This window comes from Chaetodon auriga, chromosome 11, assembly GCF_051107435.1.
Source record: "Chaetodon auriga isolate fChaAug3 chromosome 11, fChaAug3.hap1, whole genome shotgun sequence".
Lineage (NCBI taxonomy): Eukaryota > Metazoa > Chordata > Actinopteri > Chaetodontiformes > Chaetodontidae > Chaetodon > Chaetodon auriga.
The window spans coordinates 9915837-9936711 of record NC_135084.1 but is presented as its reverse complement, the minus strand read 5'-3'; the positions used below and the strand labels follow the sequence as shown (position 1 = coordinate 9936711).

Genomic DNA, 20875 nt, shown 5'->3' with positions numbered 1-20875 from the left:
TGTGTGTGTGTGTGTGTGTGCCAGGGGGCAGTGTGAGGGTGCACATATACTGAACACCACAACAGCAGACACGCAGACTACAAAGTGACAGTGGATGTGACTTGCAGAGTCTGTTTCTCAAACGGGTGTTGTTTGGTTCATTTGGTGGAGGAGGAGTGATTGCTCTGGTGAGAGTTTACACACTTGCTGGCTGTTTTATTTCACAGGCAGACAGTGGGATGAGTGGCTTGCAGAACAGATAAGCAGACTCACAGTTCGGTTTTCCTCTCTGCTGGCTTCTATCCTAAAAAAAAAAAAGTCAAACATACAGTAGGTTGCTTGCGCTGCTTTGGTGCTGCGTGCCAGGTCCCTGCGTCCTCTCCTGATGGCCCCGGGTTACTGATTTTCTTCTGCCTGGGTGAAGAGCGTGCTGCCTGAAGTGGGACGGGCAAAGAGGGGAACTCTGGCCCCGTCCCGTTCTCCACTTTTAATGAGCGCTCCGATCATGCAGGAGTAAAAGTCCAGGTGGAACAGTTGAGCGCTTGCACACACGCACGCTGGTCCGCAATTGCTTTTCAATGAAAGAGTAAGGATTCGCAAAAAAAAATTAGGGAGGGAATTAGGTTTTTTTTTTTTTTTAAGAACGTCTGGAGGACAGTTTTACCTTCCCAGGTAGGTTCACCTTCGTTGTTCTGCGTAAATGAAGATTTTGAAGAAATCTGCGATTCAGCTCCACGTGTGAACGGGCGATTTCGTGTTTGCTGCTGCGTGGCGTGAATGAGTTATCCACATTTTAAATGATGCGTAATTGCGCGCAATTGATGTCCATTGCGCCCAAGCGATTTTTAGTTCTTTTGATAATCAGGTCTGTGCGGAATTTTAACCGACACTACATCAGGTTTCTGCGTTTTTACTGTCTATTATCATTTTTGCTTTGTATTTCATGACTCTGGTTCATTTCAGCTGAGCTTGTGAGATTTGACAGGCTGCTCAAATAAGCGTACCGCCGCTTGAATGCAATGTTTGTTTTACTTTCTGTTTATTTATCTTAATTTTTCTTTTACCCCCCAGTAAACACCCTTCTTCCTCTTTCCTAAAGTGATGCTTTTTCAGTTTTTCTTTCTTTCTTTCAGTTTTTTCAATGAATTCAGTCATGATCTTTCCTAACCTGTCGAAAATGATCCAGCTTTTATTTTTGTTATCTTTTCTATCAGGCTAGCCTGAACCTTTATTTTGAAATGACTCATTTTGCCAGTACAATAATAAGCCAACCTGAGAAGTGGATTCTTCAGCTTTTGCTCTTTACTTCTTGTACATTGTGTTTGACATTTCTTTGTGTATTCTTTCTGACATTTCTGTGTTCGGTTTGAAGGAGCCTGATGAAGCACAGGTGGTCTCTACACAATGTGTCCAGCAGCAGACTGCAGGCTCTGGCTTGCACTGATGCTGGTGCCAAGAATTAAAGTAATTCAGCCAGTTCTGTGCTTGATAAACAAATAGTGTCCTCGCAGCGGCAGCCCAAAAGGCTACAGAAATGACCTTGTAGAGACATGTTGGCTTTCCTGTGTGTGTGATCTCTCCAATGGTTCTTTAGTTGGCTTGTTGCTACAACACTTGGCACATCTAACATGCTTACAGTACATTTCTGACACCTGTGAATGTAGGGATTTAACACTCCCTGGCACTGGGTGTGTGCAAATAGTGTCTCACTTCAGGCATGCCATCACTCAGGAACACTGTGAAGCTGAGTTTAAGGCTGGCAATGATACTCCATAAGCCTCAGTCTCCTGTAGTGCTTAACCCTGGTTGCATTCACACAGGCCACCCCAGACAAGGAATGTGGGTGCTGCTGAAATACAGCCTCTGTGTTTTGGCATGAAGCTGCATGGCCCTTAGGCCCACCACCGCTGTTGGAAAAACTGTCAGGGGTGAAAATGTGAAATATTGTCAGCATATTATCAATGCTTATCAACTACTTCCTTCAAACACCTCTAAGACTATGGTGCAGCAGTCACAGGTGTGTGTGCTCTGCCCAGGTTTTGTGAATCCATTGTGCGCCTGTGTTTGAAATAAGCACAGCTACTGTACATCCTGTTTGCATTATAGCCACTGCATACCTGTGACACTCCTGCCAGGTGTGATGTACATCCTGCATTATCAGATGTCTGGTGTTTGACTGCAGGAGCAGAGAATGTTAATGTCACTGCAACAGCAGACCATTAGGCTTTGCGCATAAAAGCTTGGCCTTGCGTAATCTTGGTTAAGGTTGTTCTGTGCATGTAATCCACATTGTCGTGAGAATTAATTGAGTTGTGCTTTAATTCCTCAAACTATGTGACCTGTCTGAGCTGCTGGGATCAGCAGGCCCCTGAACAGAACCTTTCATCTTTTGTACTGGCTGTGAAAATCACTTTGCTTATTCTGTGTTCGGATTGTCAAAGTTAATTATCAGTTTGTTGGCAGTTTGTTTGATTTGTGTCCCCGCCCAGCACGAATGAGATGCAGGAGATGCTCAGTTTGGTGAAAAATAAAGTGTGATGGTACTGCAGCGGCCAGCTGAAACACACAACACATGCACAGAATGTAACCCTCCTTGTTTGTGATTTAAGGTGGTGGTGAGTCTGAAAGCCCTCACATACCGTGGCCCTCTCCAAGGCTACCTGAGCATGTGATAAGCTATCCCAGATCTCATTCTCTGTTTGTTTATTTCTGATGCTTCAGTCGAACTAGTGAGTGTATGTGTGTGTGTGTGTGTGTGTGTGTGTGTGTGTGTGTGTGAGAGAGAGAGAGAGAGAGAGAGAGAGAGAGAGATTGTGTTTTTGCAAGTCCCCTCAGGATCTATTATCCACTGAAGGAAACTCCCCACACTGTCAAAGGATATCATTTGCCCTGTGTTTCATTGCTTGGAGAAGGGGGCATTTAGAGGATCACACAGAGAACACAAATTAAGACGTCTCAAATTATTGTCATTTTTTTTGCTCGTTTCATTTTTTTCCGACAATGATGTCATGCCTCGAAGGACTTGGGAACCTGAGCAAAGGCATCTTTTGTGTATGATAAAAGTAGCTCTACTGTACATTGGGGAACATGGTGTTCACGGTTTAGATTTCCTCGCAGGTGTATGACAGATCAGTTTTGTAGTTTGCATTATCCAGTGAAGCGTGCTGACTCACCTCTCATATGCTACCGGTCTGTCTCCTGTACTGTAGACGTTCATATCTGTCCCAGCTTGTTCTTAGCCTCAGCTTTCTTCCCCCGCAAGGACAAATTGTAGTCCTGACTGTGAGGCAGTGATCTACCTGCCTGTCAAAGCACAACACTGTGGAAAAATCATGTCAGTGCTCATGAATGTCAGATAAAAATGTAGAGCTTCATTAGGGAAAGTCCTATCACTGCCAACTGCAGCTATATTAATTTTTACCTGAACATGATAGGCTATGTTTGTGGTATGTAGTCATTCTAAAACTACCATCATTATAGGAGAAACCACGTACTTCAATACACACACTGTGTGTAGAAGCTGTAATAGAGGACTGTGAATGTCACACTTATGTTTACCAGCCTGGCAGGACTATGATGCTTTACACCAATGACGATCCAGCACATAATACTATTACTACTAGGTGAAAGATGGTAATTCACGTTTGAGTTTTAAAGGAATAGTTGAATATTTTGGAGAGCTATTCACTTTCTTCCTGAGAGTTAGATCAAAAGATTAATATTGTGTGACAGGCAGCAGCATCTTAGCTTAGCTTAGCATAAAGACAGTGCGAGTAGTTAGCCTGGCTATGTCCACCAGTTCAAACATCTGCCAACCAGCACCTTTTAAAGCTGGAAGAAGTTTGTTTAATCCATTCAAAAACTAAAGGGTAAAAAAAGCCAAAATCACATGGTGGTATTACAGGGGTGATGTGCCAAACTATTCCTTGGCTAAGCACGGTGAATTCCTGGGGTCTTGTCGTCACTGTGAGGTTTCCAGCCAACCTGCGGTGGCTGCAGTAAGTCACCACGCCCGGCCAAGTGATGCACATAACCTCCCTAAAACCACAACTTGCTGTTTTACACTTTGGTTTTCTGTGAATCACTTTCTCAGTCTTTTTAGTGTAATCAGTTGCGAGCAACATAAACATAACATAGCATAAGGCCATGAGAGTGGCATCAGAAAGCATCAAGAAGGCAAATAAGCCTATGGAGAAATTGTGAAAATGTTCAACCTGATTTTATTTTCTGATTAAAATATGGGTCTAGTATGTATAACTCTGCACTCCAGGGGGGCAAAAATGCAGTAAAGCCAATGATGTACTGCCTTTATTCATCCAATGAAGTTTTGCACAGAGCATTGTTGAGCACAGTCCGATCTGTCAGCTCGCTGCCTAAAGGCCTTCCTTAAGGGCAGCTCAGTAGTTGTATTGAAGAAAGGACTTTCCTGACCCAGATTTATCCTCCTGGAATCCAGCCCACCATCTTCTGGCACAAATCCATTCTGACCTACGTGTCAGTCTGAACTGTATCACATCTGACCCTGCCTCAGAGGTCGCCGTATGATCACATGATCAGATTGACCCTGCTGGTGTGTGGCGGCAGCGACAGACGTGACACCGGTCTCGCGGGAGGTCCAGCATTCCTCTGTTAACAGGGAGGCCTCAGTCATCCCCTCCTCAGAAAGGAGCTCCATCTCATATTTAGCTCATCTTCCATGCTGTGTAAGACTTCTAGTGTCTGTCTTAGCTCAGAATTTGCTGTAGTACTTATCAGCAGAGCTCTCATTACTGCAGTGTTTGGAATGACGTCTTGGCGACCAACTTCTGCTCTTAACTCAGACTTGGACTTTGATTTACGTCTTTACATGTGTATAACTTTTAAATCTGAATGACAGACACAGAAAGAAATTTTCTGTGTCCTCTGTAAACAGACTGTATTTTAAACACATCCAGCTTGATGTGGTTGGTGTCAAACAAACAAGCCATCTGAGTGAACACAGTTCTCCATTCCTTACACATTAAATTACATCTGTGTGTCCTCTCTAATTGAGTCTGACTTCATAGATAGAGGGAGGACTCTCACATACACTTTCGTCATACGGTTCAGATGTTCGCCATGGAGCTTCTGTGGATCTTCAAATACTCTCAGCCTAAAGTAAATTGAACAAGAAGCATTGGCCTATACTGCAATACAATCCTAGAGAAGAAGGCGAAACAAAATGAGTTACAATAAATGTTTTCAGGGTCTTTAATTCACCATATTGGCATTGCTAGATGAGCTCTGTGTGTCGTTACAGTCCACAGTCTGTCTGCTGTTTATCCAGAAAACTCTGGAAAATGTATCTCAGTGGCACAAGTTGACTCTGTCTCGTTTCCAGTTGAGACTAAAACAGTCGTCACACTCAGAGGCATTGACTTGAGTGTCCCAAGTTGCTTCCAGCAGGTAAGCTGCAAGCCGGAAATGGTTTTCAGAGGATACCATTGAAATTCTGCTGCTTCTCCTCTCTCCCTTAGGTTGGGGGGTTACACAAGGACAACTGGCTGACCTGCTGAACCATCACACCACCCATTATGAACAGTGCAGCACTCACTGTCGTCTGCCTCGGTGAGCAACCCGTCAGTCTGTCTGCAGGAGTACGCTGGTTTTTAATATATCGTCCATTACTACGGTGTTTCGTATTTCCAAAAAACTCCTTCAGAAAGACTTTTCTGCACATTCACTCCATCAAACAACAACATCATCTGTCACAGAGGTTTTGTGTGTACAGTAAACATGCTGATGATTATGTTACTTTGTCTGCTATTATGTGAAACTCCCTCACACACAGCGCTCCTCCTGTCCTGTGCTTGCGGGGCCAAGCCTAACGGATCAAAGAACAAGAAACCAAAGCAAGGTAGACATCATCACAAGCAAGTCTCTAATCTCCGTTAGTCCCAATGTTGGCTCTCTCCTCTGCAGTCACTTTTAATTCACTTATTCAAAAAATGTTTATCTAAATCACTAAATTATGTAAAAGGCTTTCAGTATTTATATAAAGACTTCAAACAAAGATGTGGATCTAATGACAAGATTCAGTGCTAATTTTCATATCTTATAATGTAAATAATGCACTTTCTGATTTAATCCCAGTTTGGACTGATGTGGTGGCCAAAAGGTATCTCGAAATTTATTTTTCTTACGTATAACCATCGCTTCAACAACATTTCAGTGATTCTATGTTAATGTGAAACAGGTCCTCTCTACAAGTTGAAGTGTAGCCATTGAAATTAGGACTGCAACTAACTGTTATTGTTGTTATTGATTATTCTGCTGATAACTGTCTTGATCAATCAATTAAAATACCAGTGAATGTGAAAAATGCTTTTCATGATTCCCCAGAAACCCAAAGTGATGTCATGTCACCAAAAACATTTTGACCAATCTAAAATCCTGTCCTGAACCATCTCACTGTTCTTCTTCTTCTTCTTCTTCTTCTTCTTCTTCTTCTTCTTCTTCTTCTTCTTCTTCCATACACAGTTGTTCCAGCCATAGAGTGTGATGTCAGAGCAGGAAAGATCAATCTTCCAGAGTTCATTGTCAAATGTCCTGCACACTGTAAGGAGACAAAGCAGCAAGTCTATGGTACAGGCGTGTTTGCCTCCATCTCCAGCATCTGCAACGCAGCCATCCACAGGTTAACAGTGGAGAGATCAATGTGAAATAAAGCCTGGGCAGCAGCCAAAGCTGTCTTTTAACGGTTATATCTGATTAAAAATGTCTTTTCATGCAGTGGCATCATCACCAACACAGGAGGGAAGGTGATTGTGAGGAAGATGGCCGGCCAAAACATCTACAAAGGCAGCAATTCCAATGGAGTGCGCTCTCTGTCTCTCCCTAAGTGGAGGGAGTCATTTGTTGTCTCAGGTATTAGTGATGGAGTAAACAATGTTACATTTCTTTAGGATTACCCTCCATCCAACAGCTGGCTTTGTTGTGTTTCAGAGGGAAAGCCTAAGAAAGGAGTGATCTACCCCTCTACTCTGGACTATGTCCCTTCAAGACCAACCTACGTGAAGACAAGTGAGATGAGAGTTATTGTTATGCTCACATCATGCATGTTTTATGTCAATATGAATGAGGGTGCATTACATTTAGTTTGTCATTGAGTGGATTGACAGATGTCCAGTGTTTCACAATGATACTGTCACTACCTGATAGAACCCAGTGAGAAATGATTTGGAACAAGACAAAATGACAAAATGAGGGAAATTTGGTTCAAAGGTTGAAGGTTTTTAGATTTGTGCTACATATAAATGTTATTTCAACAGCATTTCATTCATTATATCTTAGCATGTAGACAAAACCTTTTTGCAGTGAAATATAATCATGGAAATAACAAGGTTATTTTAAAGGTTAAATGCAACCTAGACATTTCAAACTTTGATGTTTGAAGCAATTTTAGCCCAGTTTTAACCTCGAGACATCTTTTTGCCTACATATCACCACATCAGTACATTCTGGGGACAAAAGTTTACTAGATAGACGTCCCTGCGCTTGACTCTGGCATGCTGAACTTTGCTCAGGTTGAATGAGGAGTCTGAGCGCAGCAGTCTGGTGAAGAATGTCAAGAATGCATTACTACACAGCGGTTACTGTAGACGTTCTTCCTCCCCGTCCATCCGTCTTGTACACAGCCGCCTTCATCTGTCGTCTCCTTTCAGGTCAAAAGGAGGCTAAATCCCCTGCGGTCACCACAGCACTGCCTATGACAGCAGCCCCTGAACTCACCACAGCTACAACACCTGAACCCACCACCACCATCACCACCACACTGGCTCCCACCACCACCACCACCACCACCATCACTACACCTCCACCACCCACTACTACCAAGGCTCGGGCTGCTGTCCATAAAGTCAGGGATGCAGGTGAGTTAAACAAACACATACTTAGATCATACATCATTTTTGAATACCTACATGCACAAAGAGCTAATTCTTTCCTCTAAATCAATGGATCTGTGTATGTTGCGTGGAGGATTGTGTATTTACTTGGATGCAGGATGCTGTTAATGATCCAGTAATGCCGATCCACACAGATGATCCACTGCAGCCAGTGTGCCGCCTAACTAACAACATTAGCAGCTTGTAACCAGAAATGCTGTTTGCCAGAACAAGCATTCATTTGTGTGAAACTGAGTGATGAAGACGAACGATTGCAGCTGCTAATTACAAGTCACAACTGCAATTATGACAAATTACAGCTAGTCTGTGATGAAGTTACAGTGCTGTTCAGTTGCCTGGCTGCCTGACTGACTTAACTGTACACTTGATCAGCAGACCGTTCATCACTCTTATTAAATGTAAACATTATCAGACGGTAATCGCTGTGAGGCATCTGCTCTGTTTTGGATGGAAATGCAGCCACAGCGAGTAGACAATGCTGCATTATCTTAAGGTATGTGTGTCCATGAGATGGGCTGTGTGCCAGACAACCTCCCAACTGTTTCTGTCTCCTTCATTTTCTGTAACATTATCTCTCCCCTCTCCATATTGGCACCCCATTTGTCTTTCTTCTATCCAGGCAGCAGTCACCCATACCTTGCCTCTGTGGCAGCCGCAAGTTCAAGTAAGTGAAGAAAAGCAAACAGGGTCAACCTAGTGTTTTGGGGGGTTTTTTTTGGTGGCTCGCGGGTGTGCGGTGGTGTTGCGTTACACTGGGAAGTGCAGGAAAGGCTTTACACCGAGCACGGGTGGATAGTGTGCATCAGGATTCATCATGTATTGTGTATGAAAGGTCGTCCTGTTTTCAAAGCAAGTTTGTCTTTATCAGTGGCACAACTTGTGTTCTTAATTCGTGAAATCAGTTAACTTGATTTAAGCCAAAAGCTTAAATCCAAAAATCCATGATCTGGGCTACTGGTTTGTACTAAATCCAAAGCTATGTTGAATTTGCATCTGATTTATATGAGTTTTTTGTCAAAATTTGCCCATGCTCTGTTATTCTCAACATTGGTATAGGACAGTCACAGAATGGTCAAGGAAAGACTTTCGGCCAAGGTATGTCAATACTCTCACTGATTCTGCAGCTCTTGGAAAGTCCTTTACACCACAATTCAAGTGAACTAAACCCTGGCATTTCTTCAAAGTATTCAGAGGAAGTGCCTATCCGAGTAGATTCCCACAACGTGCCAGCGCAGGTAAACCAAGCTATAATCTTCCTGATGTGTCTTTTTTAATCTCATTCTTTCATTTTATAGGGAATGCCTCAACGTTTGCTCTTTTCTCTATCTTTTTTTGTTTGTACCGATGCATAAACTCTGCATGGCATCTCTGCTCTGTATGTGCACAGCTGCTTTAAAGGACTTTTACGAGTCTCCTAACACAGGGCCAGACCAGACTGTTCTGGAGATGCCCAACTTCTGTTCTGTAGTCTTTCCAGTAAAACACCACTGAATTACAGGATTCAGCTATGTCCCCTTTGTATTAGCTCTCTGTATTTATTATGTTTTTCTCTTGAATATAAAGTAATGTTTTCATGACTCTTTAAAAAGAGTCTACAGCAATGCTAGCAGCTCTGTTAGGCTGCACTTGGGCATAGAGGTGCTTTGAGCTAAACGCTAACATGCTCACAAGTGCATTGCTAATATGCTGATGTTTACAATGTTTACACACCATAGCATTGCATATAGCATACATCACCAACACAATAATGGATTGACTTGACCCTGCTGTCATGAGTAGAAAACCACCTGAGACAAGGGATTGTTTTGATCCTGTAACCCAACAGTAATAGAAAATGAACACTAACATTGGGTCAGAAAATCAGATACGTGGATAAAGTTAACCCAGTATTGTAGAGACCTTTTTTGGAAAAATGAAAAATCAGTGGATCCCCAAATTCATAATAAGATAAATCCTCAGGGCACCATGAATTTCTGAACCAAATTTCATGCAATCCTTCCAGTGGTTGTTGAGATATTTTGACCAAAGGACAGACTGGGAACTGATCAATGTCTGTTCTAGAAATGCTCAAGTTCAAGAGAACTGTCTTGGCTATCGGCCACAACACGCTGGTATCATGTCCTCTTTTCTCATCACAAGACTTGTTAAGCAGATCATACAATAGATAATATGTTACTCTCTTATCTGTCAGTGCAGATAAACAGATGAATGTTATTTCATGTTGTCTCATAATACGTTTTTCTCCCAATCTTGAACTCAGGTCTGCGCAGACCAGAGACAGGGTCGGCTATCAGGAGACAGCCTTCCTCTCCAGTTGGCCCAGGTCAGCCTCATCATTAACACACACACACACAAAATCAGAATAACAGACAGGTAGACATGGGGAACACTGGAGGGACTGACGGGGGACAGAAGTCTTTGTTGGAACAAGAATCCAGGACACGTAGACAGCTGTAAGTCTGACCCTCATGTCCACACCAATAAGCTCCTGTGATCTTCACCTGAGGGTCGCCGCTAATCCACCCCATCAAGCGTCTCAGCTAACATTCCTTTCACGATAACCGCTGTTCTCTGTCATCGGGCGTGTCCTCTCGATCTTGTTTTCATTCTCCGAGATGAAAAGAGGCAAATGAAGCTGAGCCGTTTAGGCCTGTGAATACGCCCAGCATATATCCTTTTGTTTTTGATATCATGCTGTGGAGAAAATGCCTTCAACTTCACTCAAAGCAAAACAGCTGGGCTGCATTTGCGGATGGAGCCCCGACCTGAAGCTCTCTTCTGCCCCCTCTTTCTTGCTTTTTCTCTCTTATTCAATCTGCCTGTTTCTCATTGCTACAAACAGCTTTTAACAGGGTTCAGCCAGCCCCACCCGAGCGGACTCCAACCATGAGCCAGGCCAACCCTGGTAAGTATGTCCAGACCCCAAGCGGGAGTCCTCCAATTGCACTAGGAGACACACTCACTGACGTAGAGAAGTAGACAGGACTGATCAAACAAGAGGAAAACTGGGGCAATAAAACCAGTTGAAATGTTTTATAAAGCAGTGCTAATGTTTACCCTCTGTGGGATGCTGTGGTTCAATGCTTGGCCATCCTTTATAAACGACAGGCAGAAGTACAATTACGTCTTTAACTGTAACCAAGACTGAAAAGAGCTGTGAGTGTGTTGATATGCCTCAAAGATGAGCAATGATGTGATATCATTGTCCTGAAGTCATCTTGTGCCATATCTCCACTATTCTGATACAGGAGCACACTCTCAACTCTCTCTTCTAGATAAGACCATGATGAGAAACGCGTTCTGTCAGTGCTGTAATAACATCTTATGACAGATCCCATCTGGTCTGGCCTCTTTGCCTCCCTTGTAAATGCTTGCAGAGGGGGACACAGATGAAAGCAGCAGCACCAAGTGGCCCAGTGCTGCTCCCAGAGAGACATATGACCCAGTCCACAGCACTGCAGGATCTGGGTCCACTCTGCAGACTGTCAAGAATAGAAAGCTCTCGCCATTCAAACCAAGCTAGGCTTGGCGCTCTGAGGAATGTGCCTCTGTTTTTGCTTCTGTGGAATGCAAAACCATGGATCCTAAACTTAGACAGCACTGTGTCCTTTCGAATGACGGTTGATTGTATGATATGATTTCTAAAATGCAGCATGAGCTCTTTCAAGCTGCTGCATCATTTATCTGACTTGTCTTTGCAAAGCAGCAGAGAGCATCCAGATCGGTAGCTTTTGGATAATAATGTGATGCTTTATTGATCCCCTCAAGGAAATTCTTCATGCTTGAGGTCAGAGGTCAGAGGTCAGGATCAGCCACACAGCAGCACCCATGTAGCCGGCAGCGATTCACTGTCTTTGTCAAGGACACTCCAGCAGGGTGGAAGCTTGCAGACGTTTAAGTCTTGAACTCTAATTTATGAGCTGAGAGGTTTTCTCCCCAGTCGCTTCGCCACCCAACTGCCCCGAACAGATGTTCAAATTTATTGGTCAGCTTTCTGGAAATGTTACGATCCGGTTTAGCCTCGCCTTTGTAATGAGATATGCCCACTTGACAACCATCTCTCTAAAAGATTTCTATTTGTTGGGTCTGTGTTGGTGTTAAAATGCAATTTTTTGTAGGAGAAATTGCTCATTACAACACTGCTGCAGACATATTGCAAACTGAGCTGCAACCAAAGGTGAGGATCAGTATCCCCGATCCTGCTTTGACCTTCTGGCCGCAGTGGTCACTGAAGTGACTATGATCAGGAGAGTTAAACCCAATCCTGTTAAAGCACCTGTTTCATCAGAAAAACAACACTACTGTCTGCCGTATAGCACTGTGCCTTTGACCAGCAGCAGATTAGGCTAATCTCTGCCTCCTACTATCTACACTGTCCCTGGTTTGACACCAACTTTAGAATAATACTCCCACGCTTCGCTGGGCTGCTGGCTGGGCTCTCCCAGCCCGTCCCGGTCAACAAAGGCCCTGCTCGCTAGCTGCCACTGGATGGGAACCTCAGAGTCCAGGCTGTGTTTGTGTAAGCTACCCATCCACCACAGGGAGGGGTTAACTGAAGTGTGTTGTCATGACTCAGTCAGTTTAGACAAACGTAGTGCACTGTTATGGTTTTGCTCAGCTGTTTGGGCTTCTAGTGTTCGATTAACCCTGAGCCATGCAAGAGTCAGGCCGATTAAACTGCCACATGTTGTTTTTGCCACGTCATAAGTTGAAACAGCAGGTAGAAAACAGAAAAATGAGAACGACGTCGTCTCAGAGAGTCGGGCTTCATCTGCCTCTCTACCTTGCAGGTAAAAAGAGTGAGGCTAAACTTCACTACAACAGCCTGTAGTCACTCAGCCACTGTCTGTGTGAGTGACTACTGTATGTTTGGTGTCTGACTCAAGGCTGAACATCTTGTGCATACCCCACTAATAACGTGGCAGGTTTAGTGGAGGTCACAAGTATGCTCCTCCTTAACGCTTGTGCTGAACACGGCTTTCTAATCTTCCCCTGCGCAGCTTTTCCCAGAAGGGATTGGCCACCCCCCTCCTTCCCTCGTCCTGATTGGTTCCCCGGAGCTCGACGACCAACAGGTATCAAATACAAAATAGATCATCCTTCTTAAGCAATTCATGAACATAGTCTAATTTGAATGTAAATGCTTACTTTAATGCTCAAACTGATTAAGGTAAGAATGGCATGGGTGCAACAATTGTAATACATTTTTTTTTCTCTTAAGGTAGGTTTAATTATCTAAAAGCTTTAGATGTTTCATTGAATCTAAGCTTTTAATAAGAAGAAATTCTTCTTATAATACATCCATCGATCACAATGACAATGCTGACATGCAGGTATAATGATCGCTATCTTAGTTTACTGTGTCAGCATGCTAACATTTGCTAATTAGCACTAAATGGAAAGTGCAGCAGAGGCTGATGGGATTGTCATTAGGTTAAAGTAACACCCTAAATGTAACCCTCGTAGTTGCTGATGCGTCCACCTTCTCTGCTGTACATTCAGATGTTAGTTATGCAGCTCCAGACTCAGGATACACGTGGAGTGAGATGGACACACCTGAGATGACAGGTAAGCCAGCCTCCCTCAAAGGCAACACAACATGACAGTTTGGTGTGTGCTGCCTCCGTTCATGGTGGCAGGTCACTGCACCTTGTATCCATCTATGTTGCATGTGCAAACACAGCATGCTCGTGTGAGTGATACAGTAAGGTATCTGCTGACCATGTATGTGTTGAATTCGCTCCATCTGCAAGTACATGCAATGTGTCTCTCAGGACATTGTGCTTACATGCCATGTGCCTGCCATATGAGCGTGAAGTGTGGAAGAGAAGAGCATTGGGCAGGTTTATTGTATGTGCATGTGTGAGAGAGACTCTGTGAGGTGACCATTTTGGAGAAAGCCGTCATTTTCACTGGTCTGGGATTGGTTGGGAAGGATATGAGACCAGTCCCAATCATGGAAATGTGTGCTTTTCCCTCTGAAGTTCATTTTGGGAATACTAATGGGTTTCAAAACATCCTCCTCTAGCTCGGGATCACAGGCCTGATATCTCAGAATATGAGCGCTGGTTTTATAACTTTGGACCATACCGTAAGTGTTTTTCTATTCTATTTATCCGGGACTAACAAGTCTTGGGGTTCAGGTTTTCTATTGTCATGTGTTCAGATTGTGACTCTGGAAATGTAAAACCTTAGTGACAATTCACACACATTTCCAGGCATGATCAGACTCTCCACTGTTCCATTCTGTTTTCTGGCACAGAACTACTTTGATTTGGAATTTTCCCTCGCTGGGCTAATAAAGGAAAATTGAACTGATTTCTTTCTTTTTCGTTTGTCAAGGTGAGATTGTCGTTATTAAACATCCACATTGCCTTATTCAATTAGTTATATGGAGAGTATACCCTAGAGTGAAATGTGTACAGTAATAATAATAATAATAATAATAATAATAATAATAATAATAATAATAATAATAAATTGTAAGGAATTTATCTAATCAAGCTAGTTGACACATGGGTCATAACACTCGAGGAATACTTGCCGAGTAGGTCTTATATGGATACAAAGCCACAGCCAGCAGCCACTTAGCTTAGCTTAGCACAAAGATTGGAAAAAGGGGGAAACTTGCATGGCTGTGTCCGAAGCTTACAAATTCAGCCTGCTTATTTACATTTTGCTTTTCGTACAACTTAAACAAAAGAGACATTACAAGTTTATTATTGAGCCTTACACAATGTCTACACAGGCTGTGTAGTGAAAGCAGCATGCTAGCAGAGCAGTTTTAGCTTAGTCCTCCCTCTGTGTCTATAGAGGATGCATTCAGGCACAGCACTGAGTGTAGGTCAATTTTAGGTCATTCTGTTTTGGTGCTTAGAGCTAACACGACCACGGTTGTAGAAAATACAGTTGAAGTATAAAAATACACTTTGGATGGGGGCTACACACATCAGACATGAGCCGTTGTGTCATCTGTATCGACAAACAAACAAACACAGCTGAAGCACCTCCTGTGTAGACAGGCCTTTAGAGGTGCTGGTAGATGGATTTTATTACCTTTGGACAGAGTCATGCTGGCTGTTTCCCCCTGTTTCTAGTCTTTATGCTAAGCTAGGCTAATCCCCTCCTGGCTACACAGAAATGAGAGTGGAGTATTTCTCAAAATGTTGAACTCTTCCTTTAAGTGCTTTCAAAGGAAAACACATTTGATTAGTTTTTAGTCTCATCGTTCACACTAAAAAATACAAACCACTTACAATATGGCCCAGTGACAAGACAGAAAGTGGCATGCAAAAGCCCTCACTTTCAGATTACAGGCCATGGTTCCATCTGTTTGATGACACAGCCGAGCCACCAAATCTAAGTAGAAGGGACGTGGTTTGCAAAAGCCAATGGCTGAGCCATTTCCAGCGTGCACCACCAACGTACCACCACACATCCAACCCAGTGAAACATGGTGCTGGTGGGAGCAGGCCGTAATGCCATGGTGTGTCTACGTTAATTTCACATGTGTCGTCTGTCACAGTTTGTCATCGCTGATGTCTTTACTTTTAGTGCCTCGCACCACTGACTCAGATGGCATCCGTAAAGTGCCATTGGACACCACCCATACTAGAGGTGAGCAGTGGTTACCATGGCTACAAACACCCGTTTGTATCCAGAGAGGCATCTGCTCGGACACAACATACTGCAATGCAAATTTCCTTCAGACTTTGTTCTGTCTTTTGCTCTGCTGTTCAGTAAGTGCTGCTTTAGCTTTCTAATTGTGAGTAGAGCTGAAAAATCTCTTTTTGTATAGCTAGTGCATAATGATGGGTGATAGTTCGTAGTTACTTGCTGCTTTGTGGTAGAAATGTGCTAATGCTGAGCTTGTATTTATGCAGTGGAGCCAGTGGATGCATGGAAACCAGAAGCAAACCTTTATGAATCAGGTGAGATAGCTTGCACTCCTCCTTTTTCTGCCCCGCAAACGAGTCACTTTGCCAGTAAGTCCCCACTTCTGACTGTAAGTACAAACCAAACCAAGGCTATCCAAGGCAAAGCATCTGGGTTTCTGCTCAGCCTGTAATTGTAGGGATTTAGAGTCAAAGTCAAATGCATGGTTGCTTGAGGATAAAACCAGTTCCTGTTTGGTAAAGTTTTTGCCACAACAAATACTGGCTAAGGTTTAGGATCTCTGGAAAGTGGACAGCTGCAAATGTTCAATGGAAATTTTACCAAAACTTCCAGGTTGACTCTGCAAAAGTAGTAAGCTTTGTGGTAGGAGGATGGAAAATTTAGCGAGATATTGCCATGACAACACATGATTAAATGTCCCTTGATGGTGACAAGGTATAATTTTAGTTTTTATAATGCATGTGTCAATGATTATCAAAGGACACAAAAATGGTGTAATTTATGAAACTGCCTTCTTAAAATATAATGCCCACAGAGTAGATTTCAGCAGAATAGCAGAATTCTGCTTTAATGTCTTGTGTGTTTCTTGACTTTCAGGCTTCAATGTGAGAGAGCAAGAACCTGTACCCAGAACACCTGAGCCTGTGTCACAGGGAGACCCGAGTATGTCCCTCATGCTTCTTTAAAGCCACTATGCGTAGAGATTATATTTGATTATCCCATTGTTCAAATTATGAATTATGGCCTATGATTTTGGCAATCCTGGTGAATACTGGGCCAATGACATCAAAACCTGTGGTGTGAATTAAAAGGTACCCTGTAAACAAATATTGTAATCATATTTGCTTTCATGCAGTTTTCTTCTTCCCTGCCTGCGCTAGCCCATTGGTCCATGAATCCACAAAAGAATGTGTGTCTGCACGACAAAAACAAAAGGGATGCCCATTTTTAAAAGCATTGCTCTAGCCCACTACCAGAGGGTACCTTTAATCTCTGCCACATTGATAGACTTTGACATTTTTGCTTCGAGTGCTGCACGGCATCACTATGGCTTTAACTGATAACAAATGCATTACCAAACACATTAATGAGTCTGCCGTAACCTTGTGGCATTTCCTGTTTCTGCAGATTGTAAGGTGGACCTGGCCTTCCTGATGGATGGAAGCTGGAGCATTGGCAAGAGGCGCTTTAAGATCCAGAAGGACTTCCTGTCTGAGGTGGCTCAGGCAATCAACGTGGGTGTAGCTGGACCCATGATGGGCATCATCCAATATGGGTAACCTCACAGTTCCTGTTGGGTTATTATGTACCATTTTTAGATGAAAAAAAAAAACAAAAAAAACATAATGTGGTTGCTTGATGTTTTGCCTGAAGGGATGACCCGGTGACAGAGATCAGTCTGAAGTCTTACTCCAGCTCCAGAGAGGTCAAGTCAGCCATTGATAAGATTGTGCAGAAAGGAGGCCTCTCCAATGTGGGTGAGTGACCCGCTGTCAGCTGCCAGCTACAGTAAATGACTATAGACACAAGTGTGAAAGTGAAACGGGTGCAATTATCGCATGGTTTACTACCCAGGCACATTTTCACATGCAAAGATGGAATTAAATCTAAATTTGCTGCGAGACACTGTCAGCTAAATTACAGTCCTCTTTCTGTAAGCCCTGTTTTTCCTCCGCTCTAACCAAAAAGCATTTGGTTTTACCATCCCGAGGGGGTCAGCTTTCTGAGGGCAAGTGCTGTTTTTCTGCTCCGGTTCGTGTGTCAGCATGCATCCACTGCCACATGTGTCTTTATGACTTGCTAAATTTTGCATTCACATACAAATAACGTTGTAGTGTTTGCCCAGAAGTGCTCTCTAATCATACAACAGTGTGAGTGGTTGTAAAAGCTTCTATAGTCCCCAACAGGGCACCTCCTGTTCTGCCATCGTTTAGACCTCCGACAGGACTGCGACAGACTAAATGATAGGATATCACTATTTTTGTCATGATATGCAGTCAAAGCAGGGCACATTATACAGAGACATGGACAAAACACACACGCTACTTTAAGTTTTTATGTTGCATGCAGTCATTTTTTTTAAGGTTGCTACTGTACATATTGTTAGGTTGAGACATACATCTCCCAAAAAAAACTTCAGTCCATTTAGTGTGCATAATGAGCACTTTTAAAACTTTGTTTTCTTAAGTGTCTTTTTGTTTAATTTCATACTCTGCAGTCCATGTGTATTTTTATTCACTTGTTGAGGAACAACTATGCATCTACATATACCACAGATTTGGATATAGAGTGGATGTAGTGTGTTTAACTGTCTCCCTGCTGCCCCCTGGTGCAATGACAGGAAAGGCCCTCACCTACATCAACAAGCAGTACTACAGTGACGCCAATGGAAATCGAGGAGGCGCTCCTAACGTGGCCGTGGTGCTGGTGGACGGCTGGCCCACAGACAAGGTGGAGGAGGCATCTCGGCTCGCTCGGGAGTCTGGCATCAACATATTCTTCGTCACCATCGAGGGTCCTGATGACAATGAGAAGCAAAACCTGGTTGAGGCCAACTTTGTCGACAAGGTGGTGTATTGTCACAGAGCAGTGTCAGTGCTTCATTAGAACATGCCCGTTTGAAACAAAGTGTGTCTTTTATTCCACAGGCTGTGTGTCGGACAAACGGCTTCTTCTCCCTGCCTGTGACCAGCTGGTTTGCTCTGAGGAAGGCCGTGCAGCCCCTGGTGAAGAGAGTGTGTGACACAGACCGCCTGGTGTGCAGCAAAACCTGCCTCAACGCCAACGATATCGCCTTCGTCATCGACGGCTCCAGCAGCGTGGGAACCGGCAACTTCCGCACAGTGCTGCAGTTTGTGGCCAACGTCACGCGAGAGTTTGAGATCTCTGACACGGACACGCGGGTCGGAGCTGTGCAGTACACCTACGAGCAGAGGCTTGAGTTCGCCTTCGGCCAGTACAACAACAAAGCCGAGCTGCTGAACGCCATCAAACGCATCAACTACTGGAGCGGCGGGACCAGCACTGGTGCTGCCATCACCTACGCCGCAGAGCAGCTTTTCAGCAAATCCAAACCCAACAAACGCAAGATCATGATTGTTATTACAGATGGGCGTTCCTATGACGACGTCAGGGCACCTGCACTGGCTGTCCACCGCCAAGGTTAGAGGTCAAACACAAGAGAATCTGAAAATGAAGGAGATCTTAGATAGATGTGGTCGAGTCAAGCAATGATCACTTTCTTGCATCTTTGAAACATTTTCAAACCGCGCTAAATGAAATTAAAAATGCATGATGATTTTTTAAAAGCTAGATATTTTTTAATTCTTTCACCTAAAGGTTTGGAGGAAAAAAAATCAACCATATGATTCTGTATAAAGTTGTTTTCTCTGGTGTGTGTCAGACCACAGCGAGGTGTCATTCAGTGTGTGTTTGATGTGACAGACACATGTGAGGGCCTTGTTTGTAATCTGCTGTTCCCTCCTGTGATCTAGGTGTGATCGCCTACTCCATCGGCATTGCCTGGGCAGCCCAGGACGAGCTGGAGTACATCGCCACAGACCCTGACAAGGAGCACTCCTTCTTCGTGGACGAGTTCGACAATCTCTACAAATTTGTGCCCAAGATCATCCAAAACATCTGCCAGGAGTTCAACTCCCAACCCAGAAACTGAGGACGGACAGGTGGAGGGGAGGCGTAGAGAGGGACATCTCAAACCTGGTCTTAACAGAACACTGATTGTAAATTTGCTCACTCTGTTGACCAGATGGTGGAGCTGGATTGGCTGCAGCGCCCCATATTTGAACAGGGAGGGGTTTTGAGGGAGGGAGGATTTTGGGTTTGAATACAACAAATCTAAAAGTGAATCAGCATTCAGTCCCAAATGTACAGGCGGTGCTAATGGTAAATGGCTTGCATACATGATGACACACTGACATCTCACTATACTGTGGTGCCAGTTGTTCTCTGTTGGTGCCATAAAGAGAACAGAGTATCCCTTTTCATTTAATAATGACACTAATAAGTCAGCCTTTATAAAGGGTTTGTAAGTTGTTAAGGAGGGTTTTATTAATGTAAGTAAATCCTTAACTAATGCTTCATAGATAAGTTATAAGCCATTAAGCAGAACAACATTTGGGTTGCCAGGTTATGAAATATGCCTCTGGATGATGCTTATCCTCTTCCGGCATGATCATGCATCAGACCTCTCTAATGCACCGTTTGAGAGCTGCTGAACATCTGCACCAAAACTGATATTAACAACCAGATTTGGTGGATTGAATTTGTAAGTACAAGCTTGTCAAGCCAGTGAAATGCAGGAGGAGCCAAAGGGGCTTTTCACAACGTGGGAACCTAAAGATTGTTCTTCATTAAAGCATCAGTAAATGAACTTACATAAACCTATGAAAAGTTGTCTTATTAGGAAGTGATACCAAAATCATTAACAAACATTAAGCTACCTTACTGGGATATGGTGCTTGCAGAGAGATGTAGATTTAAAGCATGCCTAGCACTTCCTCTTATGGCTTAACATACTTCATAAACTTAATAACGTGGTGCTTTTTATACCATAATTCTCTGTAAAGAGGATATTCTGTCATAGAATTGGTGCATTTTGATCTTCTTAATAGGAGAGATTTGATCGTAGGGACATTGTTAAAGTTCCTCTCAAAGACTATGGTGCTGATACTGAGTGGTAGTTGAAATGAGGCTCATGTGCAACCAAGTGGGTGTGAAAGGCAAATCGACAACATGGAACAAAGAAGCGGACTTACGCGAAAAGCGAGGAGAGAGGAGCTTGTATATCTTAGAGTGATGGCAGATCATGAATTTGCTTCACTGGAATGAAAGCGATTCATCTCGTCACTCCTGTTTTCTAATAGTGTGGTTGCTTCTAACATTGCAGGCATTTCTCAGTTTTGTTTAAAGAGTATTTATGATTTTCTCTCTGTTATGTCCTGTTTGTACATATGCATATTAAAAGCCCATCGCTAATAATGTTCAGATAATTGATCAATATTTTTTTTTTTTTTTGCAATTTTTAATAAAATAAAGAAAATGAAGATAACTTAAAA

The 20875-nt window shown here is 43.2% G+C and overlaps 1 protein-coding gene across 3 annotated transcripts; it reads left to right on the top strand.

The window, feature by feature from the left end:
- Positions 1-498: 498 nt before the first annotated feature.
- vit (vitrin) lies at positions 499-20797 on the top strand. Of its 3 annotated transcripts, XM_076743942.1 has the most exons (23): positions 499-651; positions 5475-5565; positions 5789-5854; positions 6478-6634; positions 6731-6864; positions 6943-7020; positions 7662-7868; positions 8524-8568; positions 8961-8999; positions 9089-9139; positions 10165-10227; positions 10747-10809; positions 12905-12979; positions 13407-13472; positions 13933-13995; positions 15459-15521; positions 15788-15835; positions 16398-16463; positions 16929-17076; positions 17175-17278; positions 18142-18368; positions 18449-18962; positions 19295-20797. In XM_076743942.1, the coding sequence occupies exons 2-23, from the start codon at positions 5532-5534 to the stop codon at positions 19471-19473; spliced, it is 2490 nt and encodes an 829-aa protein (XP_076600057.1). In that variant the 5' UTR covers positions 499-651; positions 5475-5531; the 3' UTR covers positions 19474-20797. The 3 variants fall into 3 exon arrangements, with proteins under 3 accessions (XP_076600057.1, XP_076600058.1, XP_076600059.1); XM_076743943.1 differs by lacking the exon at positions 13933-13995; XM_076743944.1 differs by lacking the exons at positions 8524-8568; positions 8961-8999; positions 9089-9139.
- Positions 20798-20875: the final 78 nt, after the last annotated feature.

Coding starts and splice junctions, on each gene's coding strand:
- vit (XM_076743942.1), top strand. CDS start 5,532: ATGAACAGTGCAGCACTCACTGTCGTCTGCCTCG. Junction 16,464..16,928: donor TGTGTCACAGGGAGACCCGA/GTATGTCCCTCA, acceptor CTGTTTCTGCAG/ATTGTAAGGTGGACCTGGCC. Junction 18,369..18,448: donor AGGCCAACTTTGTCGACAAG/GTGGTGTATTGT, acceptor TTTATTCCACAG/GCTGTGTGTCGGACAAACGG.